Source organism: Phoenix dactylifera, chromosome 16 (assembly GCF_009389715.1).
Source record: "Phoenix dactylifera cultivar Barhee BC4 chromosome 16, palm_55x_up_171113_PBpolish2nd_filt_p, whole genome shotgun sequence".
NCBI classification, from domain to species: Eukaryota; Viridiplantae; Streptophyta; class Magnoliopsida; order Arecales; family Arecaceae; genus Phoenix; species Phoenix dactylifera.
The window spans coordinates 10,356,948-10,377,396 of record NC_052407.1 but is presented as its reverse complement, the minus strand read 5'-3'; the positions used below and the strand labels follow the sequence as shown (position 1 = coordinate 10,377,396).

Below are 20,449 nucleotides of genomic sequence, written 5' to 3'. Positions count from 1 at the left end.
AACGGCGATGGCGGAGGGAAAGGAGGGTCGGTACGTAGCGGGGGGCGTGTGGTCGTCTTGGTGACGAGGGTTGGGGGAGGGGATGGGAGTCGATTTTGTTCATGGGGATAATAGCGATGACAGATCCATATCACATAATTAACGAACTACGAGCTCTAACATTATAGTAATTGGACAGGAAGTATTTATAAATTCATACATAATGCAGGAAGTTTTTTTTAGCCTTCCTTTTATTTTGAAATAAATTAATCCATCATATCACATAGAATAGTTTATTCCAGATTAAATAAAAATAATATTATTTATTTTTAAATAATTATTTTAATCTTGAAATAAAGAATTATTTTATAGCAATTTGATGTATTAAAATAGAACAAACAAAGAAAGCTAATTTCCATTAAACTAGTTTTTAACCGACAACCAGTGCAGACTTCAAGATCCCTGCACGAGTATTTCATCCACGAGTTTCATGGTACATTATAAATGAAACCAACAAAAATCTAACGGTCTGCCATGAGGCAATCAGAGATAAGAAGCCAACAAGGCCAAAAGCCCATGGATCCGAGGTGCCGTGCAAGGTAAGCACAGTGCACGTAGCAGATTAGGGCTTCCAAATAATCCTCAATTTCTGCAGTTTTTTTTTCTCTGAAAACAAAAAAAACAAAGAAAAGCCGAACATAAAGAACGGCGACCCGAACACTCATAAATGTGAGATGCCGCGCAAGGCAAGCACCGTATAATTAGGTCTCCCAATCAACTTTTTTTTCAATAAAAACAAATCAAAAACAGAAGATAAAGCAAGGCAATTTCAATTTCATGTGCTATGAGTTTTAAAATTCACCAAAAGTCATCAAGAAAATTTTATAATCCACCTACAACTAACAATTTACTTTAGAAATAAAAGTGAACCAAATAATATTCGTCTAGATCCATTTTCATATCCGAATATATCCAAATATGGATAAAAATTTTGAACATCCGACTAATATCCATATTCATAACCATCAAACAAACATAGATAGCGATATAAATAGACAACTATCCGATCCACATTCAAATATCCGATTCATTTATAACTCTATTTAATTTTATATAACATTCATAAACTTTTTTTAAAAATAAATAACCACATTAATATACTATTACCTTAATTTATCATATACTAAGTAATATTTTTAATTTTATAATCATAAAATTTAATTATCTGCATTTATATCCATATTTTTTGGCATCCGATTTGTATCTATATTTATTTAAAACAAATATAAATATGAAGTTTTGCATCTGATTAACATATCCATATCTGCATCCGTCAAACAAAATAAATATGAATATAAATATGCTGGTATCTGATCCATATTCAATCCAATTTTAGCCGTAATTTACTTGGTTTAGTTCCGCTCAGATAAATAGTACAATTTACGATACAAGCCGCTTACATAGAAGATTAAAAAAAACAAAAAGCAAAATAAAAACAAAAGCTTTAACAATGACTATATCACATATAACCAAGCCATTGCTATAACAAGAAGCTGCAGGCCATTAAGTCTCTGTAGCACCCACCGTAGCCCAATGAAGCCCAGCATCATGCCTTCTCCGTGACAAATTGTCGTCCGTTGCCCATTGAAGATCTGGATATCACTTCCCTTCAAACTGGGGAAGATGTAGGAAATTTATGTTACAGTTTCTTCTTCATTTTGGGGGTTTTCTGCAAAAGCTTGGCCCTGGTCTCGCACATCTCTGAACGTAGAAAAGAAGGACACAATGCCATCAGATGAAGCTCCTCCTAAGATCCAAAGCAGGAGGGAACCAAATGGGTTGAGAAGGCTGGAGCCAGGAGCAGTTCCTGTTTGTCGAGGACTGAGAGCCGGAATGTGGAGGTCATTGTTTACTGTTTCAGGGGTATCCCTTACTGACTGCTCTCGAGTTTGTGTACTTTCACCAGACCCTGGATGATCAGGCCCCAAATGAAGTCGTCTGGGTCCATCTCCAAGCTCATTACTGACACCACCACCGTTTCTCACATTTACTCTAGCAATGTGCACGGTCGAGGTGTAGATGGTCGATGATGTGATCTGAACACCAGCCTGTTGCTGCATCTGAGCTCGGTTCCTCATAAACCTCTGAAGGGCCGGGACCTAGGAAGGGCTTGCAGAGTAAAATGATTGAGAAAGGCTAAAAACCACTAACAGGTCCTTAAATTGTTCCAGTAGTAGTTGTCAATGTGGTACATAAGCAGGTTAGTTGAGTACAACCCAAAAGGGCCGTGTATGACCCTTCAAGGCAACCGAATTAATAATAGGTAGCTTGCCATGCAGCAAATTCTTAAGACATGAAAAAATGCATATAAGGAACAGAAGCAATGTAAAAAAGAGGACAAGGGCCTTCAGGAATTTATCAGGAAACGGGCAGAAGGTAGGAAACATGCAGAGCATTTGCATAAATTCTTATTAAAGGGCAACAAGAGTTCTAAAGATGTATATCTTCTCAACATCTTGGTCCAGGATCTCTCAAACCGATGCCAAATTCAAGCTTTCTTAAAAAAGACTGGTGGTGGTTACTTCTTAACATTGAGATCATAGACAGAGAAAAGTAAGAAGAGTGGCAGCAAAGGAACACCTTTCAGAATCGATGAATCTAAAATTGAGTTGGCTATGGTTCTTTCAATAAATAACAGGTATTTAATAAAATAACAGATTGGTACCATCTTATCAAGCTGATAATACAATTACCTCAAAGCGATTCCAGAAATAAAGAATTAAGTGCTGCATGAATGCAGCAGTTGCAGAGAAAGCGAGATATGAAAAACCTGGGGAATGGGGAATGAGGATTAGTTGACTTAGAAAAGAATTATCTGCAGTTCCTGAAATGCCTCTCGTTTCTTTATCCAGGAAATTCAAAAAATATCAAGCCAACCAATCAGGAAGCATTTGTAGAAACTGGAATAGGGGATACATACCATAAGCATACGAGAAGAAGTAGATGTGGAAAACCAGAAAGTAGAGCAAGAAGAAGCGAGGAAAAAACTGCATGGATATCGATGTACGCACACTGCAAACCAAACATAGCTAAAAAAAGTCAGCAAAATTTAGGGCTCCAATTCCGGCTAGAGTTGTCTGCAGGAAAGTCCATTAGTTGAACATTCTTTCTCAGTATTCTCATGCATCTTAGGCAATTTTTATGACAGTTGCTGTTCACATTACGAGTTCATTGTGCACACCCTTTATGAGCTGACATGGAACATGCAATTGGAAGTGGTCTTCCAACTTCTAATCATGGGAATGCCACTTCCAATCACGGGAACCACATCTGCATGTAAAGGAGCAGGTAAGGAACTCTTGCATGAGCAATATATTCTTTCGTAAAGGATAAATAGCTTAAGCACAACACTATTACCATGGACCGCATGGATCAGAACTGCTATGATTTTACAGTACTTTAAAGTTTAAAGCATGCTACTGAAGGAAGGAGGGAACTCAGGAAAGTACCTGATCATTGTAAATAGTTCACACAACCATACAAGAGTTAAAACCAGGAATGCAAGTAGCTGGTCATCATAAAACTCAAATAGAAAAAACAGTATTCCAATCATAATCTGCAGCAACCAAGAATAATTTCTATCAGAAGACAAACAACCAAAGCCACAGGATGATATACGTAAGTATGCCTTCCAAATGATTTACATAGCTTAGTTTGTAGAGACCAATAAATTTAAAAATTCACTCACCGGAACAAAAACCAAAGATTCAATCACATGTACAAATATCAACTGGAACGTGGGAAGCCGATGGCGAGCATGGTGCTGGAGCTGCACTGGAGAAATTAAGAAACAGAAAGTGCATCACTTTATGTGGGAACCACTGTAAAGTATAAGCTGTCATTTTACTAAACCAGAACTTAAGCAAACCTGTGAACTTAAGCATACGAGATTGTGTCTCTCTCAAAGTAAATGAGACAGACATGGTTGTCGTGAAGAAAACAAAGAGTGACATAATAAGCACGCCACATTTCGTCACAAAGTAGTCTGCACAGGTCAAGGAGCAGACTCATGTCACTCAGACTCGATTAGACAAGATGATGCAAGGAGTTCATTATAAACCCAGAAAAGCATCTATTCCACCCAAAAAGATATTAAAGAAATCATGCCTTTTCATTAATAATTCAGTCACTATCCAAAAACAGCTAAATCTTTCCTAGCATAGCAGTGTACTCAGATTGTTAAATAGCATTTCTCATGTCCTCGGACACTGATGACAACAGCAGAACCATGCCCAGCCCAATGAACCACTAAATAGTGTCTGAGATAATCTAGAAGAGGAAGACTGTCATTATAGAAATCAGATGAAAGTTCTTTGTACCTTTTCTATAGTCGCAATTAATAATTTTTCAAATTGTGAAGTAGATGTAATAGCAATTTGATTTATCTGAGTGATATGATCAAACAAGGTGGTACATAGCCACCCAGTATCATCCCATGCCTTACAATAACATCCCAAAATTTCATTACAGTTATGAAGATCCAATACAAGATATAATAAGCAGTACAAGCATTGAAATGCTTGCGAGGAAAGATTTGATTAGACAAACCTCCAAATCTTGCAGGACCTTCCGCTAATTCGTGTCCATAACTAAGACCATAAAATTCCTTTGTTTGAAAGTTATAGAGATAACCTGCAAAATGTTACAAATCATTATGTAGATAAGTCAAAAACTTTACATGTAAGCACATCTTGATCTATCTGTGCATTAAAATTTAAAACCAGTAAGGGTGATGCTCGCAATGAACATTTCAAAGGAGGCTGACAAGTAGCATCAATTAAAAATAAAATAAGAAATAATTGTCTGGATGCTTAAAACTACAAATTAGTCAACAATCCCAATCAAATTTTTGATTATAAATTCAAATAATTTAACAAAAGAAAAAAAATCAAAAAACAAATAAAAAACAAAATGATGTATCGGTTAGCTCCAGTGTGCCATGGCATACCGAGTGTCGATACAGTACCGAACGGATATCGTATAGTACCGACGGCCGATTGGAACAATCTCGATACCGAATTCGATGGACCTTGGCACTGGCCCTAGGGACCACCCCTATTCTAAAAGTGGTGCAAGCCTTGCACCCCAAAGGGCTTCCCTGCAAGGCAAGGGTGTCGACCCTAGGACCACCCCTCTTCTAGATGCATACCATCTAGGATACCATATAATCTAGCAAGTGGTGCCCACCTTCCCTGGATAGATACCCTCACCTGGATCTTATCCAGGTGGATTCAGCCCAGAGCCAATCTTACTTAACCTAACCTAGCTCAATCTATTCAAGCTATTCTCCAACCCAATCTCTTCTTCATTCAAATCTAGATGTTTCTCGATCTAATCTGCGAAAGAACAATCAATTAGAATCTTATTCCAATTGACCTAGAGACAAATAGCATATGCTAGATGCATTATTAGAATAGTTCAACTCAAGTTCTCACTCAAAGACTTGCTGCTCCTTCAGATCCACTTAGCCACACATTAGCTATATAGTCCAGCATGAGGATACGAAAGTGCATATCGCATTACTGAACCTCTTGATGAGTAGGATGAAACCAGCTGGTCCCCCTCTTCTTGCACAAGCTATGTCCCGCAACTCAATCCCCCATCACTTCAGTATCCGATATGACTATTGAGTATAGCACTTTCAAGCCCTTATCCATACAGTTGCATGGCCCATTAGCATCCTAGATCATCTCAAACATCCTTTTATAAAAACTGTTTGCATGAACCACTTCTGAAAATAATTAATTTATTAACTATAATAATTTTGCAAAATAATTATTTCCAAAATCTTTCAAGTTACTACTTGGCCAAATATGATATGTTCAACCACATCTCTATTCTAATATGAATACTATGCCATTATAATGGTTTCCATGTTGGACAACCTAACCCTCGCTTACATATGAATCCAATAAACCACTATGCTCCCTATTAAGGATATAGTCCAGCTAGCTAATATACGGGTTTGGTGGCAAATCAGCAAGATATCATGTTCTTCAGGTTAAGAGACCGCTTACAAGCTCATGCACCTAGTTCACTACTTTACACCTGATAGTGCTTTTTGTGATGAATTACCAATGTTGATTGTCCACAACACACCAAGACAAGGTTTGATCTCGGTGAAAGAGGAACTCCACGACATCACTCTCCACCTTGGTAGCCTTATAGGTGTGATGCTTAACCTCACCTAACATATTTCGAGTACTTACCAATATCCAATCCTGTCAAAATGTCAAAATAACCTGCTGGCATTATGCGATTATGCCTCGTTTAAATAAAAAAAATCTGTACAAGAAAGTTTACACGATTCTAGCCGTACAAAACGTGCGCTATGCTAGCTATTCTAGCTGTACAATACGTGTGTCTACCTCTATTTTCTAATATATAGAATCTATACAATGAATAGCATAATTGACTACCTAAAATAGAGAATCTGGGAGATATCCTGTTGTTAAGGCCAAATACTCTCGATGACAAGCATAATTGACAAAATGTGAGAGATGTTCTATCATTAAAGCCATATACTCTTGATGACAGCATAATGGATTGCCTAAAATAGAGGATCTAGAAGATATTTTGTCATTAAGGCCAAATACTCCCGATGATAGCATAATTGACTACCTAAAATAGAGGATCTGAAAGATATTTTGTCATTAAGGCCAAATACTCTCGATGAAATCCCCCCTCAAATTGATGCTGGATGATCAACCAGCAGCAATTTGTTAATTAAGAATTGATGTTGCCGACAAGTCAAGGCTTTGGTAAGGACATCCGCAAGCTAGAGATCAGTGGAAACATGTGGAAGTGAAATGTCACGGTGTTCACAAGCCTCCCAAATGTAATAGCAGTCAACTTCAATGTGCTTAGTACTCTCGTGATAAACTGGATTCGTCGCAATCTGAATGACAATAGTGTTATCTGCATGAAGAGGAGTAGGAATCAATTGAGCAAAACCAAGCTCAGCAAGAAGTCCGCGAAGCCAAACAATCTCGGCACCAGCAACAAACATAGCACGGTATTCAGCCTCGGTTGAGGACTTGGAGACCACACCTTGATTCTTGACTTTCCAAGAAATCAGTGCATTACCAAGAAACATGCACTAGCCAGTGGTAAAACAACGTGTGTCAAGACAACCAGCCTAATCAGCATCACAATAAGCTGTCAAGGTGAGGGGAGAACCAGATGGAAAGAACAAGCCTTAAGAGGATGTCCCCTGAAGATACCGAATGTCCTTACCAAAGGCTAAGTAGTGCCATCCAGATTGTAGCCAATCCGGTTTATCACGAGCGTACTAAGAACATTGAAGTTGACTGCCATTACATTCGGGAGGCTTGTAAACGCCGTGATATTTCACTTCCGCATGTTTCCACTGATCTCCAACTTGCGGATATCCTTACCAAAGCCTTGACTTGTCGGCGGCATCAATTCTTGATTGGCAAATTGCTGCTGGTTGATCTCCCAACATCAATTTGAGGTGGATGTCATCAAGAGTATCTGGCCTTAAAGACAGAATATCTTCCAGATCCTCTATCGAGAGTATTTAGCCTTAATGACAGAATATCTTTCAAATTAGTCAATTATGCTGTTATCGAGAGTATCTGGCCTTAATAACAAAATATCTTCCAGATCTTCTATTTTAGGCAGTCAATTATGCTATTCATTGTATAGATTCTATATATTAGAAAATAGAGGTAGGTGCACATGTTGTACGGCTAGAATAGCAAGAATAGCGCATGTTTTGTACAGCTAGAATAGCATAAACTTCCTTGTACAGATAAACTTTCTTGTACAGATACTTCTCTATTTAAGAGAGGCATAATCGTATAATGTCAGAAGGTTCTTTTGACATAGTATCAGAGCCATCTTGAAAATTTTTCTTTCTTCTCTTATTGTGATTGTCTCGGTCTTGGAGTTCTTAGAGATTCTTGGTCTATTATTTTTGGAGTTCTCTTGTGTGGCAGTTTCCAGGCATTATTTTTGTGCGTGGGTTCTGTGATCTTTTTTTATTCTTGTTGCCTCGGACTGTTATTATGTCTGAGAGAGAAGAATCATTCTGTGTTTGGTTCCCGGGCAAAAACTACTCCACTTGGAAATTTCAATTTGAAGTCTTTGTCAAAGGCAAGGAGTTATGGTGATTCCACAAAATGTGACGGAAGTGCTGTTGACAAGACGTCATGAAAAGCAAAAGATGCAAAAATTATGTCTTGGATCATTGGCTCTATGGAGCCCCACGTTATTCTTAGCCTACGTTCTTACAAAACGGCTAAGGATATGTGAGACTATCTGAAGAAGGATTACAATCAAGATAATTCGGCTCGATATTTTTAATTAGAGTATGAGCTTGTTGGTTATTCATAAGGAAGTCAGTCCATTCAAGAATACCACTCTGATTTTCTGAATCTTTGGACTGAATATTCTAATCTCATATACAGCTGGCGATTCTGAAGTCGAATAGGACATGTGGTTATGATATGCTCATTCTTTTTGCAATAATTACAGAACTTCTTCAGACAATCTCGTGCAATATGCCCATACTCCTTGTAGCTATATCACTGAACTGATCGCATGTCACGGCCTTTACCCTTTCCTTGCACAGCATAAGCAACATTCAGAGGCCCACTTGAGGAAGTGTGCTGCTCCATGGCTACTTGAGTCCTTGTGCATTGCTCCTATCTTAGAAGCTCACCTAAACAGATGTCCAGCAATGGTGGAGGATCACGATTCGTAAGATTAGAGCGTGTAACCTCATACTCAGGCCGCAACTTCATAAGAAATTGATCCCTCTTGCTGGTATCATGGATTCCTTGAATTACAGCAAAGGATTCAGATGGCACCTTGCTGTATATGAGATCAGAATATTCAGTCCAAAGATTCAGAAAACTAGAGTGGTATTCTTGAATGGACTGACTTTCTTGTGAATAACCAGCAAGCTCATACTCCAATTGAAAACACCGAGCAGAATTGTCTTGATTGTAATCCTTCTTCAGATAGTCTCACATGCCCTTAGCCGTTTTGTAAGGACTCAGGCTAAGAATAACGTGGGGCTCCATAGAGCCAATGATCCAAGACATAACTTTTGCATCTTTTGCTTTCTATGACGTCTTGTCAGCAGCACTTCCGTCACACTTTGTGGAACCATCAACATGTCAAAATAACTCCTTGCCTTTGACAAAGACTTCAAATTGAAACTCCCAAGTGGAGTAATTTTTGCCCGTAAGCCGAACACAAAATGCTTCTACTCTCTCAAACATAACAACAGTCAGAGGCAACAAGAATAAAAAAACTCCACAGAACCCACGCACAAAAATAATGCCAAAAAACTGCCGCACAAGAGAACTCCAAAAAAAAATTAGACCAAGAATCTTCGAGAACTCCAAAACCGAGGCAATCACAATAAGAGAAGAGAGACAAATCCCCAAGATAGCTCTAATACCATGTCAAAATGTCAAAAGAACCTGCTGACAATATGCGATTATGCCTCTATTAAATAAAAAAGTATGTGTACAAGAAAGTTTATCTGTAAAAGAAAGTTTGTGCTATTCTAGCTATACAAAATGTGCGATATTCTTGCTATTCTAGTTGTACAACACGTGTGCCTACCTCTATTTCCTAATATACAAAATTTATACAATGAATAGCATAATTGACTACCTAAAATAGAGGATATAGGAGACATTCTGTTATTAAGACCAGATACTCTCGATGACAGCATAATTGATAGGATCTGAAAGATATTCTGTCATTAGGTTAGATACTGTTGATGACAGCATAATGAACTGCCTAAAATAGAGGATCTGGAGGATATTTTGTGATTAAAGCCAGATACTCTCAATGACAGCATAATTGACTGCCTAAAATAGAGAATCTGGGAGATATTCTGTCATTAAGGCCAGATACTCTCGATGACAAATACTCTCAATCAAAAATACTTTGTCCACTTAGATAAACCCTTGGAGGACTCTTGAACTCTTTTCTAGGCTCTATAACCTATGTATGACTCATATCTTACATTGTCTATGACTATGTGAGTACAAGATAGCCATGATTTTTCAATTATTCTTTGACTTAAATATGCAAATGACTTTTAGGGCATACCCCACTCCAACAATAAGCTTAATAGAAATAATATGGAAAGTTAACCATAATAACCACTGTATAACTTATGCATAATAGAGGATATGTTTGTAAATTTACTATAATAGTTGTAAACATCAGATGAGTTCGGACTATATGACATGTGATTAATTGAAATCAAAGAACTCAACTTGTTCATACACCATAAACCAAGGCTATACGAACAATGCCGTAATAATCTGTTCCAATAGGGAACCGGCATGATACAAGGGCTTGATATGGTATTGTATAAACCAGTGTCCGCCGAGCCGACCGAACTGGTGTACCGGTAGGCTCCGGTACCGGTTCGGCACCGGTTGGAATCGGTGTCAAACCGGAACCACAAAAAAAAATAGCCGACGCGCGCGCGGACGCGTTTTAGCCACAGAGTAGCATTGCGCGCATCCGCGTTTTAGCCACAAAGTGGCATTAAATGCCCATGCAGCCTCGCGTGGACTCGCGTTCGTGCGCGGTGCCGCATGGGCTCGCTGCCCCACGCGAGGAGCCGCGCGGGGGCGTAGGGAAACAGTGCAAGCATGGGGAACCGCGCAGGAGCGAGGTTCCCTGTGCGTGGAATCGCACGCAGGCCCGAGCGATTCCCCACTCTGCCCCACGCGCGAAAAGATTTTTTTTTCTTTTCTTTTATTTTCCCCCTTCCCTTCTTCTTCCTCCTTCCCAAACCCTCTCCTCTCCTACCCCTCTCTCCTCTCTTCTCTTCTCTTTCCCCCTTCTCCCACAAGCAAGGAAGGAACCGTTGGGAGGGCCGCGCACGCGTCGAGGTGCTCAGAAGGGGGTCGGCTCTAGGTATGTCGAACCGTCTTCTTCTTCTCTTCTTCTTCTTCTCCTCTTTCTCTTCTTCCTCTTCTTTTCTCTTCTTTCTTCCTCTTTCTTTCTCTTCTCCTCTTTCTCTTCTTTCTTCTTCCCCGCTCGGTTCCGACCCCAAACCATTTTATGTGGCTGTACCATACTGGTAGGGGTCGGTACCGGTACGGTACGTGTTGAACCGGCCGGTACGGGCTGGTTCAACAGACCATGGTATAAACACATGCTGTAGGTGGTGTTCTGGCTTAGCACCTTCACCATGTGTCTGTATGGGGGCATACCATTTCCATGCCATATTGTGCCACTAAGGTAACAAACAGGTGCCAAGAGGTGAATCCTTGAAACAGACTTGTTCCACGGTAACTTAAGTCTCAACGTGCAATTGTATATGCAGAGAAAGCATGCATCTGCCACAAAATGTAAGAAATTGGGATACATACAAAAGCAAATCATTTGTTTTGGCCCCTAGAAATATTAGATTTTCCTGCACCCAATCCTTATAAAAATATTAAACATGATAGACAGCCATAGTATAAGAGAGTCCCGCAAGAGTCTCTAAGCAATCAACCAGGTCCATCTATGTGGAATTTCAGAAATACATAGAAATATGAGCTTAAAAAGCAAAATAATGGCACAAAAAATACCATAGAAATCTACGTCGACCAAAAAATTCACAATCTTTGAGGACCCCCACCCAAAGCAAAAAAGGCAAAACACTACTCACATAAGTTCAAGTGATCACTTCAACTTAACACATACTGCAGCATAAACACTACTTACTCTATAGATGAGCTAATTTGCTCTAGATATAAAGCAACTTTAAATAGTAATATGCAGTACCAGGAAGTCTTTTACTTTGGTATACAAAGTACCCTTCATTCCACTTCATGTATAAATTTCAAAATGGAAATGCCATGTGATTCCAGAGTAACATAATGAGGAAGAAAAAGGGAGGCGTTAAAAGAACTTACCTTGACCGGGATAACTCAGTAAACTATTTGTAAGAATTGTATCATAACCAACAAGACTGTTGATCAGAAGTTGTTGCCACCTGGGAAAACAAGAAAATTTGTGCATTTAATATATTGCCCGCATATCCAAAAACACTGTTTAGAGTTTATGATAGCTCAGAAAAGAACTATTGAAAATTTTTCTTTTTTTTTTTGGTTTTTCCTTGTTTAAGATTAAGCTATTGCATTAAATCACTTTTGGTCAAGTCGACTGAGCCCTTGACCTGAATCTATCTCTACCTGAAATCAGGGTGTGCTTGCCATTCATAACCCAAGTTGAAAACTTAATGGCCCAATCCCCTGATTAGTTGGACTGTATCAGGTCTTAGTCATCCCAGAACAAGTTGCTGGCTTGCTGCTAAGATGGTCACTTTACGTATCATCTTAGCCGTTGTTGGTCGGTGGGCATTTTACAGCTCCACATAGACAGTATATGTTTACTCAAGTGCATTTTTAAGGTCTGCTTGTAGTCCAATCTTAAGTTATATCGGACATTGCTATCATTTGTACAGCCATAAGTCATTCCCTAGCATGGAGAATATTAAAGAAAGCATTTTCAATTTTTTACAACTTTCCTTGTCTCAACTGGGTCTGTCTTCCCAACTTTGACACCTCACTTACCAAGATAATCAAAATAACTAAAATGTATTGATGAATTTACAAATATAATCCTATATAGTTGAATTCTAAGAAAAATGGTTGGGTTTGTGGGTTTGTTTTATCATTTTTTGCTCTTTTTTTAATTACTCAATTGGCTTAACCCAACCTAAAGCATAATCGAGATCAGCATGGAAAGTTTCGAATTTCCTAACTTTATAATTCATTATGTTAAACAAAATATAGCACATATCAAATGATGATACAGGTTTTAACTGACATTATGAATAAAGTTTTCAGCATCTTGTATTTTTTCTTTCCTAAAGCTATTTTTAGAACCTGAAATGCTTGTAGGTTAATTGATTAATATTTCAGAACCAGGGTTAAATAAAGTCATAAAGTTCAGTTCTCAATTAGGCCATCTGTTCAATGTATGTCCATTAGGATTCAGGCTAAAACTAAAGCACTATATGAAGAGTTCAAGTCAGTAATAATTAAATAACTCTGTATGTCTGCTAGGAAGCAGACTTGACAATATTAAGATTGAAATATTGCAGTTCTGGTGTGATGAGGAAGCTCAAACAAGCAGTAAGAATCCATCCATGCACAGGAAGTCTACAAACGGTTTCCTCGATGTGCCACAAAAGGAACAAAATCATAGAGGAAATTTAACCATAACCTGTTTCCAAAGCAGGGATTCTGAGCAGAAATCGTAATATTAATTGTTCGGATACTATGTCTTGACTTTGCTCCTTCAGGAAGCAAGAAAAATCCCTGAAAAATCAACCAGCAGCAAAGGTATCTGTTGTAACATCTAAAATATCACAAGTGACATGATAGGTAAACAGTGTCCTCATATCCCACCTACTACTCATGCAACATGTTTGTAATAATTAAAGGGGAATGATGGCAGCAAGCTTTTCCGAGACTGCTGTTTTCTTTTTTCCAACCAAAAAAAAACAAAAGCGAATAAACAAACATTACCTTCTCAACAGCGTATAGATATGTTGGCTCAAATGCTTTGCTTCTCTTCTCAAGCCACTGCACTGCAATAAACACCACAGCTTAGCCGGTAGTTAAACAAAATGAATGAAGATGTCCCAGAGGAACCAAGAAGAACTAGTTCCTATTTATGAACTCACGCTAAAGGATACAACATCTGCAACAAAAAAGAAATTCAGTGACCAGAATCAACAAAATATGGTAGATTAACACTATATTGGTGCATCAGATGTGTAAAAGTGTCTTGTGAGGTCGCACAGACAGAAAAAAAAAATCGCATATTCTCAAAGCATTCGACCATGGAGGAAAAGATTATTATAGATGAACTTATAATAGTATTTACCTATCAATGAGCTAAGATTTTCCATGCTCAATGCTTGCAACCACTTTGAAATATCAAGAGACTCATTCCGCCTTGCAGTAGTCTGTAGTTCAAGAGTTAGCCTTTGGAGTTTGGAATAAAAGCACATCTTGCATTCCACAGTGAAACAAAGAGCTAATAAATTCTACACTTTCAAAAATAAATGATATAAACAACGCATCCTAGTATTTTATCATTTTGTCATCAACTGACAGCTTTTGATCTTAAGAAGGACATTTTAGCAGCAAGCAGAAGATGGTGAATGATTCATTTGAGTGAATTTAATTGCTATGTAAGAAAAAGTGGCACAAGTTATAACCTCTATATACTGGAAGTCAATTAAGTGGCTGTCTATGCTTAGTGGCACACCCAATAAATGGATCATACACAAGGAAATCAGATTCTTGTGTCCAAACGTTAGCATTATTGTCTCAGCTTGTCAATTGCCATACGAGTGGATATATTTTGTTATTTTAATAATCCTGGACACCAAAGTTTCTCCATGAAAAGAGACTTAACTATTACCACAACATGCAGATGAACATGCAGGATGGATACATTCATGCACTTCCATGCAAATGTGCACACACCTGCTCATTCATGAGAATGCACAAAGCACCCAGGCACCCACATACAACACATGCATGCATTGACATATACATATAACACTTGTGCCAACAGAGGCACGTCTGCATGAAAAGCAAACCTAGTAGCATCTATATAACCATTGGAAGTTCGCAACTAATTCTACTCCCAAGAATGGAATATAAGACCTGGAATAAAAGCCTGACACAGAACAAATATTAGTATTTGCATCAGAACGACATCAATTTAGATCAGGAGACGTATGCTATTCTATGACATTAAGACTGCCAATATCCTTTATGACCGAGCTGGTTTACATTTGTCAATCATAGGAGAGCAAATTTTACAAAATATGATATAATTGATAGGAAACATGCATTGCAAGTGTTTCTGGATATTAATTTATGACCAAGGAGGAAACTAATCCAGTATGCTTCTGGATATCAATTTACATTTGTCAATCATAGGAGAGCAAATTCACAAAATATGATATAATTGTGAGGAAACATGCATTGCAAGTGTTTCTGGTCAAGGTTCTCACCAGTAACTGAAAGGTGCTCTGAGAAAAGTGCTTTGTATTTCTCCAGAAGGAAATGAGACGCATGTGCCACTTAGTAAAGAAATGAAGAACTGCTGCTTTGAATGACTCTCTCGCAGATAAAGGAAGGCCTTTATGACCTTCTGTACTAACTTTAATATCTGTTTCATCCAAAACAGCTTTGCCGATGCTACTATCAGCTGCATTTTCCAATTGAGGCTCAAGAAACTCTTTGTCACTCTTCCAAGATCTAAATATCAATTTGCTCCTTCTAGCACCTGAACCTAACCAGTTTGACCAAAACTTGGCTGTCAAAATTGTAAACTCATCTCCATTCACTTCAGGAATTTTGGAGTTCTCAGTAGAAGTTTCTTGCTGGAAATTCACAATGTTCTGGTCAGCTGCACTCTGAGCCCACAGACCCCCACTCATTATCTGCAATGGCAGAGAATAGCAATGTAACATGTAGAAGGGCATAATGAACATATTTTGTAGAAAGGTGAGAAATATAAGCTTCAGAAAGACCACCTTATGTGCGAACAGTACAAATAAAAGGCAAATTAGAACAAACGAGCAAGAAACAATTAAGTGTGAACAAGGATGCATGATATTCTTTTCATGGAAAAGCCTGTGAAGAAGTAAATCTACAGGTGCTCCAATAAAATTGCAAAGAAAACAACCAGAGACAATGATAAGAACATCTCCACGTATTTACATGATCAAGCACATGTCAGGTGTAATAATTCAAAAGTACAATAAGAACACAATGCATTGAAACAGAAGGAGAACATCCATCAACATGTACCTTTATGTGGACAAGTTGAGCTTCGTTAAATTCAATTCCAGAAAACTCGCTTGAACATCCCGGCTTCACATGCAAAAGAAACAACACATTCATTTAGAGGTTCTAAAAAGTCAATTGTGATAATTACTTAAAAATCATATTTTCAAAAATCGGCATCTCCTATTTATTGATAATTCACAGAATCAATTAATGATATACAAATTTACTATGATACAACAAAATCTGACCAAAGTATGACAAGACTCCCCAATCGAAGTAATCTTTAACAAAAGAAAATCATAACTAAAGGAAGAATGTGTAAACTTTGCAATGCTGAATTTCAGTAGGTCAATAATATTTTTGAACAAACTGTGACATAACATCCAAAGGGCTGGTCAGTTCTCACCACCTTCTGATTCAAACCCTGCACCTGCAATCTCTATCTTGTATTCAAGATGTTCACTTATAGGCATTAGAACTTTCTAAAAGTAAGTACAAAGTAAAATGGATAACAATGCAAATAAAATGAATTGAATAAGTAACAGGACATATATCATAACACCGGCATATCCTACATACTCTGTGAAGTGAAAAAACAAAGCGCTCATTAAAGACTAGACCTTTCCAACTCAAGAACCTGGAAAAAAATAAATCTCCTATAATTTCTTCATGGCAAGGTAAAACACATCATAGGATCATCCACTAAGTTATCCTTTACCGCTAGCTTGGCAAGAATCTTTTTATCCCCTCACGAGCGTCGCGACGAGCCATCATCACAAGTGTTAAGAGAGGACAAGTCAAGAAATGCTTCGGGACAGGACATCCACTATCTCGAATGTCAGTACACAGAGCGTCCCTTTCAAGAAAAACCTAAGACTGCCCCATTCAATAGTATTTAAAAACTTGCTTTTAGATATTATTCATATAGCATGGGAGCATTTATAAGTGACTTGGCAAAAGTGATTCAAACAACCCGAACCGACAAAATTTTGCACCCAAGCTCAAAACTCGGGTTGGGTTTAGGTGAGAAGCTCAGGTTAAAGGTTGGCTTGGGATGGGTTCTAGGCAGAGGTCTCAGGGTCTCAACTTGGGCATGGACTAACCTCCAACCTAAACCAACCCACCTTATATCCACATTTAAAGTAGATCATCAAAATAACAATTAATCCATACCTTAGTATCAACTTCTGCGAGCTCATCATTTAGACATCATTTAGTTATATTCAAATCCATAGACCACAATCCAGAATCTATATTTTAACATTAACATCATAGACTACAAAATTGACCATTCAGCATTAAAAGGTCAACATTTAAAAAAAAAAAAAAAAGCAAATGCCCTCCCTATCATATTTAGAGGTATTCAGGAAGAATCTGGAATGTTTTTAATTTTGAAAAATAAGATACTTTACACAAATACCTAACACATTTCCAAGAAGTATCCAACAAGTATCAATATGAGATGCATATTAGATACAAACAAGGCATGTGATTTGAAACATCCATGCTTCCTAGCTTTATTTTGCATATTTCTGGTTTAACCTTCTGTCTCTATTCATGATATCTATCAGATAACTCAAACAGTTTTCCTTTTTCCTAGAATATTTCTTTCAGTATTTCCACTTTTGTTTGAAGGATGCATATAGCTTGTTTTATAACATTGCAAGGCTAGGAGTAAATGTCAGGTGCAAAGATACATCCAATCTTAGGGAATGTATGAAAACAGTGTGAAGGAGAAATAACATGTCAGCATAGTAACCTAATACTAACAACAATATAGTTATTTAATATAATGGAAAAATTATCTCATCAGATGGACATTTGCCTTAAGATTTAGTCATGTATAAAACTAATGAAGCAATTTTTTAGCAATTAAGTAGAACCATGATCTTAGAATATTGGAAATTCTCATTAGCATATTGCCAAAAACATCCAACTATTTAAAGATATCTCCATCAAAAATGGGGGAAATGATCTTAGAGGCAAGGTTCGAACCAAAAGATACAGTAGAGACGCATGGATCCGTATCATACTGATCCCTTGGTAATATGTAAGGGATACTAATTTGGACAAATACCACCTGAAATGCACCCAAACTACTCCGATCAATCCAGATAAAGCGGGTTGGGGCAGATTAGAATTGGTTTGCTCCAAACCCAGCCTAAATCAAGCAGTACAACATGACTAAAACAACCCTTTTAAGACCGTTCCCCACCATTTGAAGGTGGGAACAAAGTGAAGAAGGAAAGATGCCTAAGGAGACTAGCTTGCAAGATCAAAGCATTGGTTTTCAAGTTTGAAACTGGAAATCACTCTACCTATGCAAATCTTCTCCCACCTTCCTTTTTTCTTTATTTCTTCAAAAATCCAAGTGGAACTTTTGTATAACTAAAAAATAATGAAGAAATTTTGTCGATGAGGATTAAATATTGTTTGACCATCTGACTCATGCATTAAGCATAAATACATGATCAAAATCAATGATTTTGAGATTTTGGATGGAACTCCAAAACTACCACCCAAAACCTTGTAAATTCAAAAAAAAACCCAAAAAAAGACATATCAAGGGTGTATAGATACAGGTGTATTGGTTGTATCTATGAATAAAAATCATCTCCTTCGTCACATACCCAATATGGTGCATATTGTACCCACCTCCAACGAACATACCCCCACACACTTCAATATTGACATGTAAATTATCTTAGAGGCAATTTTGAAATAGAAATTCTTTGTCTAGTACCATCTAGACATGGTAATACAACAAGTGAGATTGCTTTCAGTTCCCAAAAGCTACTCCATGAGGTGAGCACAATAACTAGTCCTCTATATAATGTGGAGGGCAACTTAAGCTTTAAAAGGCACATTGTAGGTCATAATTTATGCATTATTTCAAATGGTTTCGAGAAAATATCCAAGTCCAGTTATTTATACGGATTAAACAAAACATGTAGGACTTATAGGTTTGTCACTTTAGAAAGTTGAAGGAAACAAAAGCAGCACTGTTGCATTTATTCTCCTCCTGTGGCAATTCATCATCTTCTAGTTACAATTTTTGTCGATAACAAAGACAAAGTGGAGATTGTGTTAAATATGAAAGAGAATATTAATATCTTATATGATTAATTATGTAACCAACATCATCCAATTTCATATGCTACTAAATGCTAACAATAGAATCTTAGCATATTGCCTCTACATGAGAAAAGAAACCCACGTCACCTATTTGTAACTAAACCTAATTTTCGTTTCATGTAGAAATGGATGTATATAGCCACTTAATGTGTTTGTGTAGGTTTATATTACACTAAAAAGCCATATAGCTCTTGCTGCAACATAAGGTGCTTACACCATCTAAAACAGTAAGTTCTGCTCATAACAGCACCCATTGTTTTTGGTGAACATGATCATTTTTGATTAGTTGTTAGTTGTGCCACCCTCATTAACAGTTGTAAAACAAATGCATATTTCAAAAAGAGGCTGAATTATATATCTATTTTTTTTATTTTGAATCAGTTAAAATTGCCAGTTGATATTAAACGAGGCATAAAATAATTCATTTTCATCGATAGCTTGAAATTTCCACCTGCACTTCCTTGAAAAGATTTTTCTCCGAGCATTTAAAGTTGTGTGTGGTTCTCTTGGAGAAGAAGGGGGGGGGATGAGAAAGAGCTAATTACAGGTATAGATCAAATAGCAAAAATCAGCCCGGTGTTCATAATTGCACAAAAGAACCTACAAAAGGTGTGCGTCGGATTAAAACCCTATCATCGCGACGCCAATTACCTAGCTTTTCAAACAGGAAACTAACTTCCTACCACAACTCGAATTTCACAAGAAAATACACAGAATTATACCAAATTAACATAAAGAAATCCAAGAAAACCCGTGGGGATCACGGAAAATCGCAATAAAACAAGGCAAATGGCCTTCTTTCCTCACCTGCTGCACGAAATTGGTGTGCATGACGACAAGCAAGCAGAAGAGCGCCACCGCAACGGCGAGGTACCCGTACTCGAGCGCCAACCGGATCCTCGGCGTCAGGAGCTGGGACAGCATCCCCGATACCCGGGCGTGGACCCGTAGGAAGGTCTGCTCGGTATCCATCCCCCCTTCCCCTTCAAAACCCTAGAAATCCTAGGGTTTCTCCCCTCCGATCGCCTTCAGATCGATCGCAGAATCCCAAAAACCTCTAAAAATAGAAAAGAAAAAGCTCGAATAAAGCGAGAAGGAGAGAGGGAGTCAAAAGAGAGACGAGGGAAAATTCGATTCTCTCCTTTTGCTTCTTTTCCTTTGATAACGCGCTCTCCCTCTCCCTCTCTCGAGCGATATTTATCGCCTCAAGGTCGGCGACGTTACCAACGGCTAAGGGGTGCTGTCGGGTGTCCCGCGCAGCAGGATAACAGATGATGATTCTCCGTAAATGGGATTTTTATTGGATGGTTATGAGCGAGCCCCGGGTGTGTGATGCAAGAGTGTCAGGGTTTGGGGTGATTAAAGTGGTCCTGCGGGATAGGATAGGTAGTTTGTCCGGTCCGGTTCGAAAATAGGGGCGCCGTTCGGGTGAGGGACTGCGGCGGACCCGGCAGCGGGGACAC

At 38.1% G+C, this 20,449-nt stretch overlaps 1 protein-coding gene across 1 annotated transcript; it reads right to left on the bottom strand.

The window, feature by feature from the left end:
* Nucleotides 1-1,328: 1,328 nt before the first annotated feature.
* On the bottom strand, nt 1,329-20,187 carry LOC103702156 (membralin-like protein At1g60995). Its single transcript, XM_008784469.3, has 14 exons — nt 19,794-20,187; nt 15,873-15,935; nt 15,071-15,502; nt 13,927-14,008; nt 13,566-13,627; nt 13,261-13,355; nt 11,946-12,025; nt 4,588-4,671; nt 3,908-4,024; nt 3,728-3,813; nt 3,489-3,595; nt 2,960-3,051; nt 2,733-2,809; nt 1,329-2,138 (listed from the first exon to the last, which is right to left on the bottom strand). The coding sequence occupies exons 1-14, from the start codon at nt 19,956-19,958 to the stop codon at nt 1,674-1,676; spliced, it is 2,007 nt and encodes a 668-aa protein (XP_008782691.1). The 5' UTR covers nt 19,959-20,187; the 3' UTR covers nt 1,329-1,673.
* Between the last annotated feature and the right edge of the window lie 262 nt (nt 20,188-20,449).

Bases quoted from the DNA above. Each gene is read 5' to 3' on its own strand.
- LOC103702156 (XM_008784469.3), bottom strand. From the start codon at position 19,958: ATGGATACCGAGCAGACCTTCCTACGGGTCCACGCCCGGGTATCGGGG. The intron at 15,936-19,793 runs GTGAGGAAAGAA...TTGCATGTGAAG, and splicing joins ACACCAATTTCGTGCAGCAG to CCGGGATGTTCAAGCGAGTT. The intron at 14,009-15,070 runs GTGAGAACCTTG...CTTGAACTACAG, and splicing joins AGAGCACCTTTCAGTTACTG to ACTACTGCAAGGCGGAATGA.